The sequence below is a fragment of the Cannabis sativa genome, chromosome 4, assembly GCF_029168945.1.
Source record: "Cannabis sativa cultivar Pink pepper isolate KNU-18-1 chromosome 4, ASM2916894v1, whole genome shotgun sequence".
Lineage (NCBI taxonomy): Eukaryota > Viridiplantae > Streptophyta > Magnoliopsida > Rosales > Cannabaceae > Cannabis > Cannabis sativa.
The window spans coordinates 63,517,430-63,538,567 of NC_083604.1; the positions used below are offsets into that span (position 1 = coordinate 63,517,430).

The 21,138-nt window shown below is 31.3% G+C and overlaps 3 protein-coding genes across 4 annotated transcripts; 1 reads left to right on the forward strand and 2 right to left on the reverse strand.

The window, feature by feature from the left end:
• Window positions 1-4,834, reverse strand: LOC115713009 (cyclin-dependent kinase C-2). Its single transcript, XM_030641472.2, has 12 exons — window positions 4,477-4,834; window positions 4,066-4,147; window positions 3,862-3,952; window positions 3,713-3,742; window positions 3,470-3,579; window positions 3,298-3,370; window positions 3,094-3,214; window positions 2,867-2,984; window positions 1,792-1,931; window positions 1,640-1,697; window positions 954-1,024; window positions 1-717 (listed from the first exon to the last, which is right to left on the reverse strand). The coding sequence occupies exons 1-12, from the start codon at window positions 4,584-4,586 to the stop codon at window positions 210-212; spliced, it is 1,512 nt and encodes a 503-aa protein (XP_030497332.1). The 5' UTR covers window positions 4,587-4,834; the 3' UTR covers window positions 1-209.
• Window positions 4,835-6,905: 2,071 nt separating this feature from the next.
• LOC133037062 (uncharacterized) lies at window positions 6,906-12,617 on the reverse strand. Its single transcript, XM_061113871.1, has 2 exons — window positions 12,536-12,617; window positions 6,906-7,624 (listed from the first exon to the last, which is right to left on the reverse strand). Exons 1-2 carry the CDS (start codon window positions 12,615-12,617, stop codon window positions 6,906-6,908), a joined length of 801 nt encoding a protein of 266 aa, XP_060969854.1.
• Window positions 12,485-21,037, forward strand: LOC115714058 (calmodulin-binding transcription activator 3). Of its 2 annotated transcripts, none has more exons than XM_030642586.2 (13): window positions 12,485-12,800; window positions 13,867-13,986; window positions 14,565-14,680; window positions 15,088-15,176; window positions 15,320-15,362; window positions 16,231-16,414; window positions 16,596-16,706; window positions 16,839-17,104; window positions 17,665-18,159; window positions 18,279-18,970; window positions 19,517-20,093; window positions 20,172-20,498; window positions 20,757-21,037. In XM_030642586.2, exons 1-13 carry the CDS (start codon window positions 12,761-12,763, stop codon window positions 20,868-20,870), a joined length of 3,174 nt encoding a protein of 1,057 aa, XP_030498446.2. In that variant the 5' UTR covers window positions 12,485-12,760; the 3' UTR covers window positions 20,871-21,037. The 2 variants fall into 2 exon arrangements, with proteins under 2 accessions (XP_030498446.2, XP_060970264.1); XM_061114281.1 differs by having other exon boundaries at window positions 12,488-12,800; window positions 16,596-16,703; window positions 16,833-17,104.
• Window positions 21,038-21,138: the final 101 nt, after the last annotated feature.

The following is a 21,138-nucleotide window of genomic DNA, read 5'->3' on the forward strand; positions in this document are numbered from 1 at the left end:
TGTAGAGAAGAGAATTGCATTAACACCTATACAAAGCTAAGGAAATAATTGGAACAATTATAACGATAGCCATCAAAACAAATGTCAAGTGCGTAATACTATTGTAACATAAGTGGTTAAGTGCTATCTTTGCACACACATAAATATAATCAGCAGAAAATCCAGTATAGTAACCCATCCCCTCCTTATCCCCTACACTAACTGGACCCTTAGTAGTTTCGCCCCTGAGGAGGACCGGTATAACCACCGGGAGCTCCTCTTGGGCCAGGTACAGGCATGCCACTTCCAACATATGGAGGGCCACGTCCTTGTGCTGGGTATTGACCACTACTATAGCCACCAACTTGGCTTCCAGGGCCACGTCCATGAGCTGGGTAAGGACCGCCACTATAGCCACCAACTTGGTTCCCACGATTTGGGTAACCTCCACTCTGGTTTCCACTTGAAGGGTATCTGTTAGGACCAGTAGGTGGACCACGAGGCTTTCCGTAGTGGTGATGACTAGGTCCAGAAGATACTGTGCCCTGTGCATTGTTAATGGGGTGATTAGAACCGTGCCAATGTGATGGAGCTTGACCAACATTTTGGATAGGAGGCAAGCGGGCATGCTGCTGAGGATGCTGTATTTTTTGCCTCTTTGCTTGCTCTTCATTTTGTCGTTGCTGCTGCCTTTTCTTCTTTGTCTGGAACTCGTGAGACGATTCATACTTTGGAAGACTATGAGATGTAATAAAAGGAAGAAAAAAAATAGAAGTGTGGTTCAAACATTTGATCAAGTAAAGAAGAGGTACAGGAGGGTAAGAAAGCACATTAAAGCATATTACTTTATAAAGCAAAATCAAACAACAATGTCACAAATATGAAAGCCAATACATAAAGGCAGAGACTGTAAGCCGAGAATGTCAGTCTGGTTTGTGAAATTTATATGAAGACATAAATAGGTAGGAACGCACCTCTTGGGGTCACAGGGTAAAGGGTCGGTCCAGAAATACTCTGCATCCAGTGCTTGCTTAGCTGTCCATCTCTGTGTATTTAACAGGTAGGTTTAGATAGAATTTACAAAAACAAAATGAATAAGTAGGAGTGCAGTAAAGACAAGTCGATCAAAATTCTTTCAAGACAAGAAAATACAATGGAGCTAGTAAATGTTCTTATGGATTTTCTACAGAGAAGATCTAAACAATTAAAACCCAAGATTGAGCTGTTTGGGCTTTTTAAGAGAATGCTATAGATTAAATAAACCAAAGCGAAGAATGCAAATTGCATCAGCTAGGAATTTGCACCATTTGTTCATTCATTGAGTGCAGATGGCAAATGTCACACAAGAATGACAGACAAGGAGAAAAACTTAAATTGCAAAGCAAGATAGCATAATCAGTATTTGAGAGTAGTTAAGAATATAGACATCCATTATATTAGGAAAAATATGGAACCATGGTTAGTTAATAAATTGATAAAGGTTACAACTGAAAGAGATACAGGTAACAAAATTTAAGCAAGTGATTTGATGTAATAAATACAACATAAGGATTATGAAAGAATGATCATGTAGATCAAAGCTTCCACTCTTTATAAAATAGGAGGTAAAATATAATGAAACTTGTTATAAGAAGAAATACAAGTCAGGTGACAGCCTCACCTTGTTTGGATCAAGAGCTAGCAAGTTGTCAAGCAAATCTAAAGCATGGCGATCAAAACTGCAACAAAAAAAAAATGCAGTTACTAGCATTCTTATAGCCTAATTGTTTTCAATAAAGTGGTCAATGCAAAGAATAGCCTCTATTTACATACTGTCTGAAATTGTCCCTGATACGTCTCTTCAGTGGTCTTGAAGGCTTGAAATTACTATACCAAGGAGTCTTAGAAGCCTCTGGCCAGTTGATTTCATCAGGAGATCCACAAAGCTCAAATATCTTGTTTATTTGTTCAGGCTGCAACATACGTAGAGAAAATATTTAATATGTATTGGCTAAAAAAAATCTCCATTTCATAATATATCACTAAAACAAACTCAGTGGCAGAAGGATGAGAAACCAAGAAATCCAGATCAAATACATGACTACAATCTACCATAACCCTTTATTGGATCAACTTCTTGAAAATGTCAATTAAAAGACTTGAAACACCATCAAGAATTAAAAATAAAGTTGCCGGTAAATATGAAGTTCTAATCTCCTGACTCCTATATATCCTTCTTGAGAATGTCAATTAAAAAACATGAAACACCATCAAGAATTAAAACCAAAAAAACAAGTTGACAGTAAACATGAAGTTCTAATGCCGGGCCTAGTAACGTGGGCCTGTGACCAAGTGGGGCATTAAAATGGTAGGGATGCACTTGGTGTGGCCGGGACCGGGGAGAGCGGGTGTGGTTGCAGATCATGTTGTAAGCCAGTTGTTACGAGGTCCTCCATTTAGAGCACAGTTGAGGACGAGACTGAAGGATCAAACCCACACAACGCATTGCGGTTAGTCATTACCTGGTTCCGGTTCACATCGCAAACAACCATTTAAATTTAAAGTAAACATGAAGTTCTAATCTCCTGACTTCTATATATCCTCAGCTTGCTTCCCTCAACAAGATTGTGGACTTCAGCAAAGATGTTTATTATAAATAATGTTGAAAAAAATACCCAGAGTAATATAAAAGACACAGTGGTGTTGACTCTTGACAGAAGAAAAAGGCTTTCTTATTTTATTTTTTTTTGGAGGGGGGGGGAGGACGGACGGGGAATAGATGATATTTGTGCAACCCCTACTCTATTGTAAAATGAACTAGATGAATAAGTGCCCAGTTACTACAATGTTAAAGTTAATATCAAACCGAAAAATAAAAAAAAATAAAAAAGCATTTTATAGGCCCAACCTCATTTTTCCCAGGCAAAATTGGCTTTCCATTCAAAAGCTCAGCAAATATGCAACCAACAGACCACATATCCACAGCTGGACCATACTTTGTGGCTCCAAGAAGCAATTCTGGGGGGCTGTTCAAATCACACAATATTAAGGCAAGCTAAGATGCAATGCTTTTTAGCAATACTGAGGATCACACTAAAAATTGTAAGAACAACTCAATATAATTGAATTACGTACCGATACCACAAGGTAATCACACGATTGGTAAGATTTCCTCCATGGTCCGTAGCAAAAAATCTTGCAAGGCCAAAGTCTGCTAGCTTCAGTTTGCCTTCGTTATCAATCAAAAGATTAGAACCTGCAAAACAGACTTCGGTCAAAATGGATCCGACTAGCAAAAGATTCATATTACTTACGGAAGTTTGCTAGCTAATAAGCAACCTTTGATGTCACGGTGAAGTACTTGAAAAGCATGACAATAATGAAGCCCAGACAGTAACTGCTTCATATAACACTGCAAGAAATATAAGATAAATATTAAGTAATAGCTAATCAAAGAGAAACACATAAATATGTTTTATTGAAGAAAAAACATTACAAAAATAAATGGTACCTTAATCTGGGGAATTGTAAATCTCAGTCCAGGACGATCAGAAAGGCCAGTCAAATCATGGTCCATGTACTCAAAAACCATATAGATTCCACCTTTAAACTTACCACCTTCTGTATAGACAAAAAAATTATATCAGAAAAACACTTGGATAGAACACGGTCAGCAACCATAAAAGTAATAAAGACTGGAAACACAATATGTTTAAAATAAACAACAAAGTAATTTATGCAACAATTTGCTGACCTTGACTGTTTTGTTCATCCTTTTCAGTACCTTGAAGACAGCAAAAACAAAATATTTAAGCAGGAATCAATACATACATAGATATATGCATTCAAAACTACATCTTTTAAGTAATAAGATTCTATATACAAAAGAGCTTTAGAAAGTACTTGTGGAGGTTACAATCTCTTTCAGCCTAACAATATTCTCGTGATCAAGCTTCTTAAGAATTTTTATCTCTCTAATGGCTGTAATAGGGAACTGCATTAAGGGGAAAAAACAAAGAGGAATAAGGTAAATTAGCAGGCATAAACTAATAATATAAATCAGTTATGAAACTATAATTTGCAAGAAAGAAAAAAAAAAAAACGTACCCCTTCTTTTTCATTGTCCATTCGTATCTTCTTCAAAGCAACAGTTTCTCCGGTCTTGTTATCTTTGGCCATGTACACTTGACTGCAAAAAGATAAAAAAGGAACCTAAGTAATCCCAAATCCTTATAATCAAAATTCGATAATTTGGAGCTTTTAGCAGCATAAAGCACTCAACAACTTCAATAACATTATCACAGAGTTCACAGATTTATTGGTGAACACTACACCCAACCAAACAACAACAATTCGCAGTCATGAATACAATTACCGACCTAATAAAAAAATTAAAAAAAGTAGATTCGATTTCTTGGGAAAATATCAGGAAGGGGAATTAAAATTACAACAACAAGAAGAAACAAATTGAAGATTCATGTTTCTATGATTGTATAAGGGAGAAAAGGAAAGACAAACCCATAAGTCCCTTCACCAATTTGCTCCAATTTCTCGAAGCAGTCGACGCTTCGAGAGCCATAAGATGGCAATACTTCAGTATTTAGCTGCCCAGGAGCAGCAAGCGCCATTTGTTTGTGGAGGAATTTTGAACGGAGAAAAAAGAAAGAAGAAACAAAGATTTATTGGGGAAGAAGATAATGGAATTTAGGTATTTCATGCACAGTAGCGGCGAAGCTAAAGAGACTCAAATTGAAAAGAAAAAAATAAGAATGGGTATATAAAATTGAAAAAGATAATTAGGGCTGTTTGGAGAAGAGACTCAAATATAGGAAAATTTTAAAACTCTTATCAAATTTCGAATTTTGATATATTTAATAACATAATTAATTATTCTACTAAAATTAGGAATATAATATGGTGACATAGTATTTTAAAATAATTTTATTCTATTTTATTGTATTTTATTTATTATTTTTTTTATATTTTTTAAGTAGTATTAAATATTAATTAATTTTTTTTAAAAAAAAGTAAATACCATTTTAGATCTTATATTCTGTAAAAGTTATCAATTGGACTCTCTATTTTGTTAAATGATAAAATGGACCTTATATTTTCTAAAATGGTAAAAATAGGACCTTGAGTTCAATTTTCAACAATTTTATTTTTTAATATAACTAACTTTAAAACAATTTTTAACACGAACATATACAGAAAATGTAATTAGTTTTGTCATAACATTTTTAGATTAGATTATTATTAAGATTTATTTTGACAAAAAATCAGTTCAGGGTTCTATCTGTACAATTTTAGAAAATACAAGATCTATTTTGTCATTTAACAAAACAAAGGTAACTTTTGCAAAACACAAAGTCTAACATAGTATTCACCCTTAAAAAATAACATTTTTAAAAATGATAACTTCTCATTCTTATTTTTATTCTTATATTATCAATTAATAAAGAGAGATATAAAAATGGTATTATATCTCTATTCTCTTCTTAATTTTTTTTTTATTTTATAATTATTTATTAGTTTTATAAAATTAATATAAATTTTCCTTATTTTAAAAATATAATCACTCACGTGAAGGTTGATTTTCTTATAGGCTTCATTTTTTTTTAATAAATTTATTATTAGTAATAATAAAAATACAAGCATATATATATACATATTAAATGATTTTATAACAAATTTTATATTATTATTATTCTATATATAACATATATTATAAATATTATAAAAAATATATGTGAAATTTAGTAGAAAAAAAAAAATATACATAATTTTAAAAAATATGAAAATAAAATAATATGAGAAAAAAAAATTAAAAAATATTAAAAGAAATTGTATTAAACTTAATTTTTTTAAAATATTAGAGTATACTTTTTATTTAGTGGAGCACAAATAGAACCTCCTATTTCTTATCAGGGGCGAAGCTATAAAAATTGAAGTAAGACGACTCCATATTTTTATATCTTGTCCAGACTTCAAAATTTCAACAAGATTATAGAATTAGATATAATAAAACATATTTAATTATGTTAAAGTGACTTTTATAGAATGACTTATTATATTTTTATATTACACAATTTCTAGATAGTTCAAATCCCAACAATAATATTTTAGTTATTCTTCAAAAAAAAAAATTATTAAAAATTAAAAAGAAGGTGTGGAGTGTTAAACTTGTGATCTCTTTAACTTTTAAAATGATCTTTACTACTACATCAAACAATTTTACTTAATTTTATTTGACCAAAAATATATTTGTATAAAGCCCTAAAAAAATTTATGTACCTAAGCTCCAAATAGTTTAACAACCCGTCTTAATATTTTCATATCAGGTAACTGCCCTACATAGTCTACACCTAGCATTGTCCTTGTCTCATATAGCTCTACTTTTATTTGTTAGTATAATATTTTTAGTATCATTTTTCTATTTTAGTAGAATTTTCTCTCTTCCTTCTAAAAACATTACCTTAATTAAAAAACAGCGCAATCTTATTCTTTAATTAAAGTACATACATATTATATATACAATTATTTTTGTAGTTTTATGATTTGATTATTTTAAAAAATGGTACTTGTATTATTATTATATATTTTGGATTGTAATAAAATTTGATATGTAAGATTGTTTATTTAATATAATATATCTTGTGTTAAATACTTGAATATATATTAATAGTAAATTATAATGTGTATATTTTTTTTTGACTAATATAGTTATAATAATAATTTTTAAATAATAAAATTATAAATTTATTTTTAAAGTTTACTTGGTTATTAATTTCAATCATTTAAAAGTAATTTGTTTGTTATTATATGTATCATATAAAAGGGTATATGTATAATTCAATGATAAAAAGCCAAAATATTGCCACTTTTATTTAGGTTTTTTTTTTTTTTTTTTTTGATAAAAGGCGTTAATATCATAGATGCATAATTAGTTAGACCTCGCGGTCATTACAAAACAGGGTTTCCGGGACAGAGTCAACCGGAAGAGGCCCAAAGGTCTGATGGGAGAAAGCCCACCTAGCCACATTATGAGCGGCAAAATTACAAGATCTACTAATAAAGGAAAAACAACAACTACTAAAAGAGTGGGATGACTTAGAACAAAAGGAGATGTAATTATCAATTGCCCAACGAGACTCTTTCCCATTGATGGCGTTGATAACCACACTCGAGTCACTCTCCACTATTACATACTTGTAGCCAAGATCCCGAGCAACTGACACCGCCAAAGAGCAGGCCGCCGCTTCACCACACAAAGCGTCCGAGAAATTCTCTCGAGCAGTATGAACTCTAATTACTCTGCTAAAATGGTCCCTTGCCACAACCGCTATGCACATGCTGTCCAAACCCACCTTGACATCACAATTCAGCTTAATCCAATCCTTAGGAGGAGGGGACCAAGTTTCCTTTAAAGCTGGGGGAGGGCTATGGACCAAGGAATCATACATATCTGTATAAGAATTACAAATATTAGCAATGCATTTGTTAACATCAACAGGGTAATTATTATGAACCTTCTCGTTGCGCACTCTCCAAATAGTATCTACTACAATAGAAGCGTATAGGAATATATCATCAACACAAGCTCCTTTATGTTTTAGATCCCAAATGAACTTAACCCAGTCCCAAACTCGAATTCCTGTATCACACACTGGATAAATACCCCAAGGAGACGAACGCCAGAAATGGAGAGCCACCTCACAGGAAAGAAACAGGTGTTCGATGGATTCACCTCCCCTGCCACTTTTATTTAGGTTATTATTATATATTTTGGATTGTAATAAAATTTGATACGTAAGATTATTTAATATAATATATCTTGTGTTAAATACTTGAATATATATTAATAGTAAATTATAATGTGTATATTTTTTTTTTGACTAATATAGTTATAATAATAATTTTTAAATAATAAAATTATAAATTTATTTTTAAAGTTTACTTGGTTATTAATTTCAATCATTTAAAAGTAATTTGTTTGTTATTATATGTATCATCTAAAAGGGTATATGTGTAATTCAATGATAAAAAGCCCAAATATTGCCACTTTTATTTAGGTACATCAAACAATTTTACTTAATTTTATTTGACCAAAAATATATTTGTATAAAGCCCTAAAAAAATTTATGTACCTAAGCTCCAAATAGTTTAACAACCCGTCTTAATATTTTCATATCAGGTAACTGCCCTACATAATCTACACCTAGCATTGTCCTTGTCTAGCTCTACTTTTATTTGTTTGTATAATATTTTTAGTATAATTTTTCTATTTTAGTAGAATTTTCTCTCTTCCTTCTAAAAACATTACCTTAATTAAAAAACACCGCAATCTTATTCTTTAATTAAAGTACATACATATTATATATACAATTATTTTTGTAGTTTTATGATTTGATTATTTTAAAAAATGGTACTTGTATTATTATTATATATTTTGGATTGTAATAAAATTTGATATGTAAGATTGTTTATTTAATATAATATATCTTGTGTTAAATACTTGAATATATATTAATAGTAAATTATAATGTGTATATTTTTTTTGACTAATATAGTTATAATAATAATTTTTAAATAATAAAATTATAAATTTATTTTTAAAGTTTACTTGGTTATTAATTTCAATCATTTAAAAGTAATTTGTTTGTTATTATATGTATCATATAAAAGGGTATATGTATAATTCAATGATAAAAAGCCAAAATATTGCCACTTTTATTTAGGTTATTATTATATATTTTGGATTGTAATAAAATTTGATATGTAAGATTGTTTATTTAATATAATATATCTTGTGTTAAATACTTGAATATATATTAATAGTAAATTATAATGTGTATATTTTTTTTTTGACTAATATAGTTATAATAATAATTTTTAAATAATAAAATTATAAATTTATTTTTAAAGTTTACTTGGTTATTAATTTCAATCATTTAAAAGTAATTTGTTTGTTATTATATGTATCATCTAAAAGGATATATGTGTAATTCAATGATAAAAAACCCAAATATTGCCACTTTTATTTAGGTTATAGATTTCCAATTAGATTAATTTTTCAAAATAAACATTCCATATGTGTTTAACAAAACTTTAAGATACTTATCAGTAGCTTCTCAAAATAATAAATTTAAATAGTTTTTTTAAAAAAAATCTTAAAATAATTTACTTTTACATAATTATAAAAATCTATAAAAAAAAAAAAGAAAGAAATTTGAGTATATTTGTCCCACATTATTCATGTGAATAATTTGTAAGATTTATCTCACATCAAGTAGTTACTTGATAAAGTTTTGATAATAGGATAAATACTATTGGGTAAGTTAATAGAACACTCAGTAGACCTCCTATATGATTTGACATGAAGAAAAGTTTTTTAGTCTAATTTTTTTAATAATTGTGTACGTTATAATTATTTAGGATCACTTATAAATATTTAGAAAATTTCAAGTAGTTTACAATGTCGAAAATAAAATCTATATATTTTGTTGCACACATGACTAGTTTTTCTTAGGGTTGTACATCGGTCGGTTTGGGTGGTTTATCCTATATATTTTCTAACCTAATTTAAAGTTCGGGTTGCTAAAATTTAAGTGCAACCCGCCCAATGTAAAAAAAAAAAATCTATAAACCGACCAACGGTTTGGGCGGTTTGGTCGGGTTAACCCGAGTAAATTATAATGTGTATATTTTTTTTTTGACTAATATAGTTATAATAATAATTTTTAAATAATAAAATTATAAATTTATTTTTAAAGTTTACTTGGTTATTAATTTCAATCATTTAAAAGTAATTTGTTTGTTATTATATGTATCATCTAAAAGGGTATATGTGTAATTCAATGATAAAAAGCCCAAATATTGCCACTTTTATTTAGGTACATCAAACAATTTTACTTAATTTTATTTGACCAAAAATATATTTGTATAAAGCCCTAAAAAAATTTATGTACCTAAGCTCCAAATAGTTTAACAACCCGTCTTAATATTTTCATATCAGGTAACTGCCCTACATAATCTACACCTAGCATTGTCCTTGTCTAGCTCTACTTTTATTTGTTTGTATAATATTTTTAGTATAATTTTTCTATTTTAGTAGAATTTTCTCTCTTCCTTCTAAAAACATTACCTTAATTAAAAAACACCGCAATCTTATTCTTTAATTAAAGTACATACATATTATATATACAATTATTTTTGTAGTTTTATGATTTGATTATTTTAAAAAATGGTACTTGTATTATTATTATATATTTTGGATTGTAATAAAATTTGATATGTAAGATTGTTTATTTAATATAATATATCTTGTGTTAAATACTTGAATATATATTAATAGTAAATTATAATGTGTATATTTTTTTTGACTAATATAGTTATAATAATAATTTTTAAATAATAAAATTATAAATTTATTTTTAAAGTTTACTTGGTTATTAATTTCAATCATTTAAAAGTAATTTGTTTGTTATTATATGTATCATATAAAAGGGTATATGTATAATTCAATGATAAAAAGCCAAAATATTGCCACTTTTATTTAGGTTATTATTATATATTTTGGATTGTAATAAAATTTGATATGTAAGATTGTTTATTTAATATAATATATCTTGTGTTAAATACTTGAATATATATTAATAGTAAATTATAATGTGTATATTTTTTTTTTGACTAATATAGTTATAATAATAATTTTTAAATAATAAAATTATAAATTTATTTTTAAAGTTTACTTGGTTATTAATTTCAATCATTTAAAAGTAATTTGTTTGTTATTATATGTATCATCTAAAAGGGTATATGTGTAATTCAATGATAAAAAACCCAAATATTGCCACTTTTATTTAGGTTATAGATTTCCAATTAGATTAATTTTTCAAAATAAACATTCCATATGTGTTTAACAAAACTTTAAGATACTTATCAGTAGCTTCTCAAAATAATAAATTTAAATAGTTTTTTTAAAAAAAATCTTAAAATAATTTACTTTTACATAATTATAAAAATCTATAAAAAAAAAAGAAAGAAATTTGAGTATATTTGTCCCACATTATTCATGTGAATAATTTGTAAGATTTATCTCACATCAAGTAGTTACTTGATAAAGTTTTGATAATAGGATAAATACTATTGGGTAAGTTAATAAAAAATATGTTTTGACATGTAGAAGAGTTTTTTAGTTTAATTTTTTTTTTTTTTGTATAATTGTATACGTTATAATTATTTATGACCATTTATAAATATTTAGAAAATTTTAAGTAGTTTACAATGTCGAAAATAAAATTTATATATTTTGTTGCACACATGACTAGTTTTTCTTAGGGTTGTACATCGGTCGGTTTGGGTGGTTTATCCTATATATTTTCTAACCTAATTTAAAGTTCGGGTTGCTAAAATTTAAGTGCAACCCGCCCAATGTAAAAAAAAAAAATCTATAAACCGACCAACGGTTTGGGCGGTTTGGTCGGGTTAACCCGCCCAAACCGGCCAATTTTTTTTTTTTTAGTTTTAAAGTCAAAATCAATAAAAATTAAAAAGATAAATTAAAAAAATCATATTCCACCAAAGTATAACACTATATATATGACTTTAAAACTAATAATTAAGTATATAACTTTATATAAAAATATATTTAATCGTTATATATAATAAAAACTAAAAAGTTTTAAAAAAAAATTAAAGGTGCAAAATCGGGTTGGTCGGTTTAATTAGGCGGGTTGGACCTATTTTTAACCCGCCCAATTAACAGATTGGGCGATTTGTAATTTTTTCGGGTTATTTCGGTTTGTAATTTTTATCGGTTTTTTTGGTTCGGTTTGGGCGGGTTATTCGGTTTGGACAGTTTACAAATTTTTTTGTACAACTCTAGTTTTTCTTGGTATAGTAAACTATTCAGAATTTCCTTAAAATATATAAATAATCTTAAATAAATTATAATGTACGTAATCATAAAAAACAATTAAACTAAATTTTGTAAATAGAAAAATAGATAAAAAAAAAATAAAAATTCTACTAAAACAACATTTTAATTTTAAGAGGTGTACTACAAAAAATTTCACAATATTAGTGTCAATAAATCTAGAGTAATTTACGGTATAAATTGCCACGTGGAAATCTCTGACTGGTACAAGTGACAAAATTTTTATTATTTAGAAAAAAAAACAATTCAAATATACCAATAAAAAAATGACGTGCATATAATGAGTTGACATTTAACTGTTACAGAATTCAGAAATATAACTTAAGTATTATTACTTAAATTTAAATATTTATGCCGCAAATTATTTATTTATAAATTTATCGTACAGAAAAAGAAATCTAAAAATTTAAAGCAATTCTCAGAAAAAAAAAAAGGAGGGTTAAATGCCAAAAAAAAAATGGAAAAATTTATGCATCTAGAAGGATATGTAGTCAAAAGGCAGTGCTAAAATGGTACTTTCACTAAAAAAAAAAAAAGTAAAAAAAATAGCCGATATAAAACGTGAGTGTGTCTTTGTAGAGACAAAGAAAGAGTAAAGCCGATATTTACGTCAACGAGACTCAAGTTTGAAGTGATTGCCATTTCCCATTACAGAACAACACTCCGACTTTCTTTCTTCTTCTTCTTCTTCTTCTTCTTCTTCTTTCACCTCGCAAATCATAATCTTCACTTTTTCAAATCACTCTTCCTCAACTCTCAATTCTCCTCCTTTCACCTCTTCAGCTTCCATCAAATCCTTTTTCATTCTTGATTCGCTTATGTTTGCCTATCATTTCCCTAAAATTACCACCCAATAACGACTTCATGGCGGACACCAGGCGCCTAGGTCTTCCTAACCAACTCGGTCTGTTTTTATCTTCTCCACCTCTATTTATCTATTTCATGCTTTTTCTTTTTTATTATTTGCTTTCTCATCTTTGAACAACTTATTAGTTATCCCCTTTTCTTTTCTGGGTTTTGTTTCTTTAACCTGGGTTTTCTTTCCTTTGGGTATTATTTAATATTTTAAAGCTCGTAGCAACTGATTATCTTGATGCCATGCAACATTTTTATATGTAATGCTTGTTGTTGTTGTTGCTGGACTTCTTTGGGTATAGACTGTGTAGTAGGTAATGAACTTTTGTTGTTCAATTTGTAACTACTTAGCTCTATTTTCCTAGCTATGTTGGTGAATTGGCCTTGAGTTTGGCAAGGGATGTTTGGGGATTTTGTATCTTATTACTGGTTTATGCTGGTCAGTGAATCCCTGTAATCCTTAAGAGCTTAATTTTTTTTAAGAAATATAAGCATGTATGCGTCTTTGAATTCCATTAAACTTAAACATCATGCTACTGATGTTGAATGATGAGGTTTTGTGAACTATAAGTCGTACATGAAGTTGTTAAAGGTTGTTTTTGTCATAATATATGTGGAGCTAATCTAGGCACTATTGCAAATTCTTATGGGGTTATTTTGTGACTGAAGTTCAAATGGATTAGACTTCCGACTATACAATAATCATTGTGCAAAGTAATTCGGTTACTATTCCTTTTGAAGTACACCCCATCAAGCCATTATGAAAGGGCCCTCTTCTTTGCAGCTCCATAGATTATGACTAATAAATGTAGATTATATTATAGATTTTTAACCGTGGTAGCAAATAAAAGATATCATATTTGTAATGGACTGCCGTACTATCTTTTCTAATATAACTTACGTGAGAGAAATTTTTCCAAAATCCCAACATAAATGGATCATGGATCTTTCTCTTGCCTATATTGCCATGCTTAGGCCAAGTTGTGTTCATTTGTCGTGGTAATGCATATCCATGCCTGTATTATTTGGAACATCTAGGCCTTAGTAATTATTCAGCCATTTTATTGCTCCATTTTGCAGAAATATCAATTTTGTTATTGTATAATATGTTGCAGATATTGAGCAAATTCTCATTGAAGCACAACATCGATGGCTGCGCCCAGCTGAAATATGCGAAATTCTTCGGAATTATAAAAAGTTCCGCATTGCCCCAGAGCCTGCAAATATGCCACCTAGTATGATTCTTAAAATGTCTTGCATTTCTATTTGTATTTTATGCATGCATTTTATATGTGTGTTTCTGCTATATACATGTGTATGCATTTTTCAGATAATACTTTTATCATCTTGTTATGGATTTTATTGGTCTTTTAACTTATCGTTGTTTCTCTTCCATATGTTTATTTTTTAAGATATGTGTAAGAACTTTTTAAAAATGTTTGTTTAGGTAAGGCAGGTTTTATATGAGGTCTTCGATACCAATTACCAGGTTTTACCTTCTAAGCTAGGTGGCAACAGAAGTCTTTTTACAATTTAAGACATGGTACATTAGTTGCTATTTCGTTATTCCTGATAAATATTGTCGGTCTTTCAGATTTCTTAGTCACTGTGATGTAGTAATGTTTCATTGAAACCATTCGAGTTTTAAGAAAATAAACTGCCGATGTTTTCAATATATCCTCTTGTTGCATGTAATTTTGTATGCGTTTAGTAAGTCTGTTAATCCAGTTACATTTGTCAAAATCTGGAATATTTTCCCTCATTGAGCCTATATCAAAGGGTATCTTGGTTTGACACGTGCTATTAATTTCAGATGGCTCACTTTTTCTTTTTGACCGGAAAGTACTGAGGTATTTCAGAAAAGATGGACATAATTGGAGGAAGAAAAAGGATGGAAAGACAGTGAAGGAGGCTCACGAAAGGCTCAAGGTAAACATCAACAATGTTTAGCTTTTGTTTTTGGAAGTAATATATGCATGTTTCTTTAGATTTTATTTGTAAGTGAATAATTATTCTATTCATGTAGATATGTTTTTGTGTGTGCATACATGCTGGCCACATTGCTCTTAGTCCTAGAATTTAGTGAAGCAGTTCTGTAAACTAATTATTTATATGTAATAAGAACATGAAAACATGTCATTAGTAGCTGCGGCAGTAGTCCTTTTAGCACGATGCTTGGATTTCAAGGTGACTAAACCACTTGGTTTTTTATTTTTGCCTTTCTTTGTCTATTTTCCTTTTGTGCGTGGATGAACAAAATTTCCCAGTTTCTCACACGAGGTGTGAGTTGTTGCTAAATTAATTTCCACTTGATAATTAAATTTAAACTTTGTCAGGCTGGAAGCATTGATGTGCTGCACTGCTATTATGCTCATGGAGAAGAAAATGAAAATTTCCAACGGCGCAGTTATTGGATGCTTGAAGAGTGAGTTTGTACATGTGCTCATCTGTCTCAGTGTTTCTCAGTCATGTGAACTTGTTAAAGTTTGAAGTGTCTCTCTCCTTTTCTATCTCTTCCACACACCTGTTAACTAAGGTTTCTGTGGAACGTAATCAATTGCCTTGCAGGGATCTTTCACACATAGTTCTTGTTCACTATCGGCAAGTGAAGGTACTGATTCATTCTGTTATTGATTATTATTTGTTTTCTGGTTTGTCAACTATCCTTATGATTTCTAGCTCAAAATCAGATATAGCTTAAAAGTGAAAATGTGAAATATAAGTAGTTATCTTTTTCCCTTATTTGTTGTTTTCTCATTTCCTATATTATGTCAGTACATGAGATGAGAAACACAATTACATGCTGCATTACAAAACTGTATATCCCTTTCATTACAGCTTTTATATGGTCAATGATGAATGTTCTCATTGTATTTTCATATGCCCATGAATTTGATTGTTTTCATAAAAGCTACATATATTGCATTTGTGGAAACAAATGGAAGAGGACGAAGAGTCCTTAATACAAAGATACAAAAGCTATTTGAAAAATTAAGTGAACAACATATGCATTTTTCAGCTTAAAAATACCAGAAGGAAAAGAATGATTGCCTTCCAACTTTTCTGAAGAAGAACAATTGGAAGTTGTGAATATTGGCTTGAGTTCATATCCCTGATGTCTTTTCTGGAATATATTGGTTTAGGTGTAATGATAATTGTACACTTTCATTGGAGTAATACATTCTTTGAGACTCAGAGATGAATGTGTTGCTAGCTAGCAATGGAAATTTGATGAAATTTTTAAGGTGCTGAAACGAAGATGAGTAATCACTTGTGCATTGCTTGAAGTTTAATAAAATTAGTGTTGTCACTATCTCTCCATTTCTCTTTGGGATGGTTGTACTTTTTATTTTTCTGTACTAGATAGATATCTGGTTTTATGTAAATAATTGATATTGATAGTGCCTACTTTAAGTGGAATTTTATTTTACCTTGAAATCTTTAAACACCGTTGTATAATTGCCTTTTCAACTTTACAGGGCAATAGGACACATTATAACCGAATAAAAGGGACTGAAGAAGCTGATACGGCACCCAGTTCTGCGATTGATAGCCCTGCTTCATCTAGCATCCATCCAAATAGCTACCAAATGATCTCGCAAACTACAGATACAACAAGTTTAAACAGTGCTCAGGCATCAGAATATGAAGATGCTGAATCAGGTTCTTATGTTTTTTTTTTGGTATGCATTTGTGAATTGCTCATATGTCAAATATGGAAGGTCAACTTAAAGTTCCACTTTTATGATGCTCTGAAACTATTATCTTTTAGAACTTTCCTTCTCCATGTTAATCCACTGTTCAGTATTCTCATTTTTATCTCACAACCTAACACAATTTGCAGCATATAATCAAGCAAGTTCTAGATTGCACTCCTTTCTCGATTTACAACAGCCTTTTGCAGAAAAGATTAGTGCAGGAATCAATGATGCGTACTATCCAGTGTCATTTTCAAGTAAAATTTATTGCTCTTTGTTCTCAGTCCATTATTTAGAATTAGACCTTGTTGATGCGGGTGCATGGGAATAGCAGTTTTTGGATGCCTTGAATACTGGATTTACCAATTTTCACGCTCTACTGACAACAGATAATAATCAAGAGAAACTGTCAGACATTCCCGGTATGGATAGCAGTGCTGGACTTTCTTCTGGTCACTCTAAGAACTTGGACTTTCCAGCATGGGATAATACATTGGGAAATAATGCTGCCAGCATTCATTTGCCTTTTCAACAAGCCTTTTCTTCGTCGCAATCTAATAACGTGACAGTTATCCAGAAGCAAGAACAAGGGCCTTTCGAGCAGCTTTTCTCCAATGGTTTCGGTAAACACCCACAGATCCAAGAAGACTGGCAGGTACAGAAGAGTATATGTCATTTTTTGATGGATTAGTTGTTAGATGAGATGGCTATGGTAGAAGGTTTGCCAAAATCTTAAATTTCATTTAGGCTACTAAAAATACTTAGGATGATAATGTAATTTTTTACGTGCCTCAACCATATAGTTTACTTTTTCTTGAAGTTTCTATACCTATAGCAGTATCAATGATCATGGCTATGTAGGCCAATTTCATCAAAGTGCAAACTGTAGAGTATTCGGTGGTCGTGCTTATATCTTCTTATTCACCTTAGACTATGGTTTTGCTCTTTCTTATCATATAAAGCATTGTTGTGGTGGTAAGTAGTGACATGGTTTCTTGTTACTAATTATTAAGTAAGCTGTACACATGGTTGCAGATTGTATAAGTTGGTCACATGTAATTTTAATTAATTTACTTTTTCTTTGGGTAGATATTTGCATTATAGTGTTTTGTAAAATACCGTAGTTGTTTCTGCCATTTAACATATACATTATAGCTACTTCCATCTTCAGATTCAATTCATCTATGTTCAGGTTTTAATTTGCACAATTAACAGGCTTCTGAAGGTAACTCTCGCTTACCTGAGTGGTCTGTGGATCAGACCTTGCTCACAGGTTCAGATAATAATCTCACATCTAGATATCGAGGTGAAGTAGCCCATGGTGACGAGTTACTTAAAATCCATCGTGGAAACATTGAGCATGATGATTTTGTAAAACCAGTTTCAAAGAGTAACATGAACCTGGAGGAGAAGCCCTACAATTCTGGTACGAAACAGCCTTTGTTAGTTGGATCCTTTGCTGAAGAAGGTTTAAAGAAGCTTGACAGTTTTAACCGATGGATGAGTAAGGAACTTGGTGATGTCAATGAGTCACATATGCAGACTAGTTCTAGAGCCTACTGGGACAGTGTTGAAGGTGACACTTGTGTTAATGATTCCAGCCAAGTACGTCTTGATAACTATGTCCTTAGTCCCTCTCTCTCACAGGAGCAGCTTTTTAGCATTATAGATTTCTCACCAAACTGGGCTTATGAAAGTTCTGAAGTCAAGGTACTAATCAGCAGTCATATAAACTGCAATTTCGATTTATTTTTATCAGGTACAGGACATGGTATGTCCTTTACGTAATTAGTTGCTGACCCTTTTCTTTTTCCCCACAATTTGTATAGGTTTTAATTACTGGAAGATTCTTGAAGGTTGAGCAAGCAGAAATTAATAAATGGTCATGTATGTTTGGAGAAGTAGAAGTACCTACTGAGATTATTGCAGAAGGTGTTCTCCGTTGCAATGCTCCCATACATAAGGCTGGGAGGGTTCCTTTTTACGTGACATGTTCCAATAGGTTAGCATGTAGTGAAGTACGAGAATTTGAATATCGACTAAGCGAAGCTCGAGATGTGCAAACTAAATATAATCAAAGTGGTTGCACAAATGAAATACTCAAACTGCGATTTGGAAAATTAATGTCGCTCAGCTCTCCCTCTTCAAATGCTGACCCCGTAAATCTAGCTGAAATGTCCCAGTTGAGCAATAAAATCAGTTCCTTGCTGAAAGAGGATCAAGATGAGTGGGATCAGATGTACAGATTAACTTCTGAGGAAAACTTCTCTGTGGAAAGTGTACAGGAGCAGCTACATCAAAAGCTACTAAAAGAGAAGTTGTATGAATGGCTCCTACAGAAGGTGGCTGAAGGTGGCAAAGGCCCTAGCTTGCTCGATGAGGGTGGTCAAGGAGTCTTACATTTTGCAGCAGCTCTTGGGTATGATTGGGCTTTAGAACCTACAATAGTTGCAGGTGTTAGTGTAAATTTCCGTGATGTAAATGGCTGGACGGCACTTCACTGGGCAGCATTTTGTGGCAGGTGAGTACCTAAGTTTTTATTGTGTTACCTCAAAGTGATTTTTGCTTCTGGTTACTCTTTTTTTCCCCCTTTCCCACACTCAAACAGGCAGTGTGTACATTTGTGTGGTTCCTTCCTCGGCATTCTGACCTTTTTTCAATATAAACAAGCACAAATTTGTTTACAGAAAAAATAAGAGAACAAATTTTCATTGGTTTCACATATTTAAGGAACAAAAATCTATAGCAATTACTATGTAGGTGTTAGGAGGTTGAAGGGGGCGAACCATAGATTTGACTGTTTGAGCTATGAAGAGGATAAAATATTTACATACATAAAGCTCCGATGAGGCTATTAAGAAATGCTTTCCCTTAACATTCCAAGGAGAATAGAAATGTAACAGTTGAGATGTAAACATCCTATAATAAAATATTTAACCTTGCATTATATTTCACGATTCAAGAAAAAACATTTGACCTCCTGGTTTAGATAATTCAGAAAATCATTTTACTGGTATGTGTTGAAATTAGTAATTGATAACATTCACATTCTCTTTCTTTTAACCAGAGAACGAACCGTTGCTTCCCTCATCTCCCTGGGTGCAGCTCCAGGATTGTTAACCGACCCAAGTCCTAAATATCCCTCTGGTAAAACACCTGCTGATCTAGCGTCTGACAATGGACATAAAGGAATTTCTGGTTATCTTGCGGAATCTGCATTGAGTGCACACCTTAAATGTCTTGATCTAGATGCCAAGGCAAGCAAACCAACAGACACATCAACTCCAAATGCCGTGCAAACTGTTTCAGAAAGAACAGCTACTCCTATAAAAGATGATGATCCTGATCGACTGTCTCTGAAGGATTCATTAGCTGCTGTGTGCAATGCTACCCAAGCTGCTGCTCGAATTCATCAAGTTTTCAGGGTGCAATCATTCCAAAGGAAGCAGTTGGAAGAATACGGTGATGATAAATTTGGATTGTCAGACGAGCGTGCATTATCTCTTATTTCTGTTAAGACACAGAAAGGTGGACAACATAATAATGATGTGAATGCTGCTGCAATCAGAATACAAAATAAATTCCGTGGCTGGAAGGGCCGTAAAGAATTTTTGAGTATTCGGCAGAACATTGTCAAAATTCAGGTAAATGTTTCTGTATTTTCTGCAGTTATTGATTCTTAGTATCCACGACTTCTAACTTTTTAGGTCTCTTGGTAAAAGGCCCTTGTAAGAGGTCACCAGGTCAGGAAAAACTACAAGAAGTTTGTCTGGTCTGTGGGAATTGTGGAAAAGATTATCTTGCGTTGGAGACGAAAAGGAAGTGGTTTACGTGGGTTTAAGTCTGAAGCATTGGTTGAGGTACCAAGCATTGAGGATCCGTCGTCCTCCAAGGATGATGATTATGATTTCCTAAAACAAGGCAGGAAACAATCAGAGGAAAGAATGCAAAAAGCACTCGCTCGGGTGAAGTCAATGGTTCAATACCCTGAGGCGAGAAATCAATACCGGAGGCTGCTAAATGTCGTCACTGAGATACAGGAAAAGAAGGTAATGAGTGCCTTTTGGCCAGTGCGTTTATACTGTTCCCTGCTTTCTTTATTATTTACTGAAATCTAATTCATGGGATTGCTTGCAAAATCCTTTCATAACAAGCTGAGCAGTTATTGGAAGTTATAGCTCAAAAAGGAAGTACTAAAAAGCTTACTGGGAACCTTTTGCTCCATTAGCTTGTGGATTTTTTTTTATTTTTTTATTTTTTGGTTTTTTTGTTTTGCATTTTGAACTGGTCTTGTTGTTTATCTGCAGGTTCCATATGATGACGTTATGAATACAGAAGGAACAATTGATTTTGAAGATGATCTTATTGATATTGAAGCATTGTTAGAGGATGACACTTATATGCCTACAGCAATGCAATAGCGAACCTTCAAATTCATTTTCCATTGTAAAGAAAATAGTATTTATGTTAGATTTGATATTGATACTATAACACCAGTACTGATAAGATTATCGTGTATTATCTTTTACTTTGCTCACCAATTCTTTCAACTTAATCTTAAATGCATCATATAGTATAATTTTACTTACCCTTCATCCTCAATCACTCTTTATCTTTAAAAATAAGTCTGATCGTCGAAAAAGACAATTAGTGTTGCAATTGCAATTACGACAATTATACATTTATAAG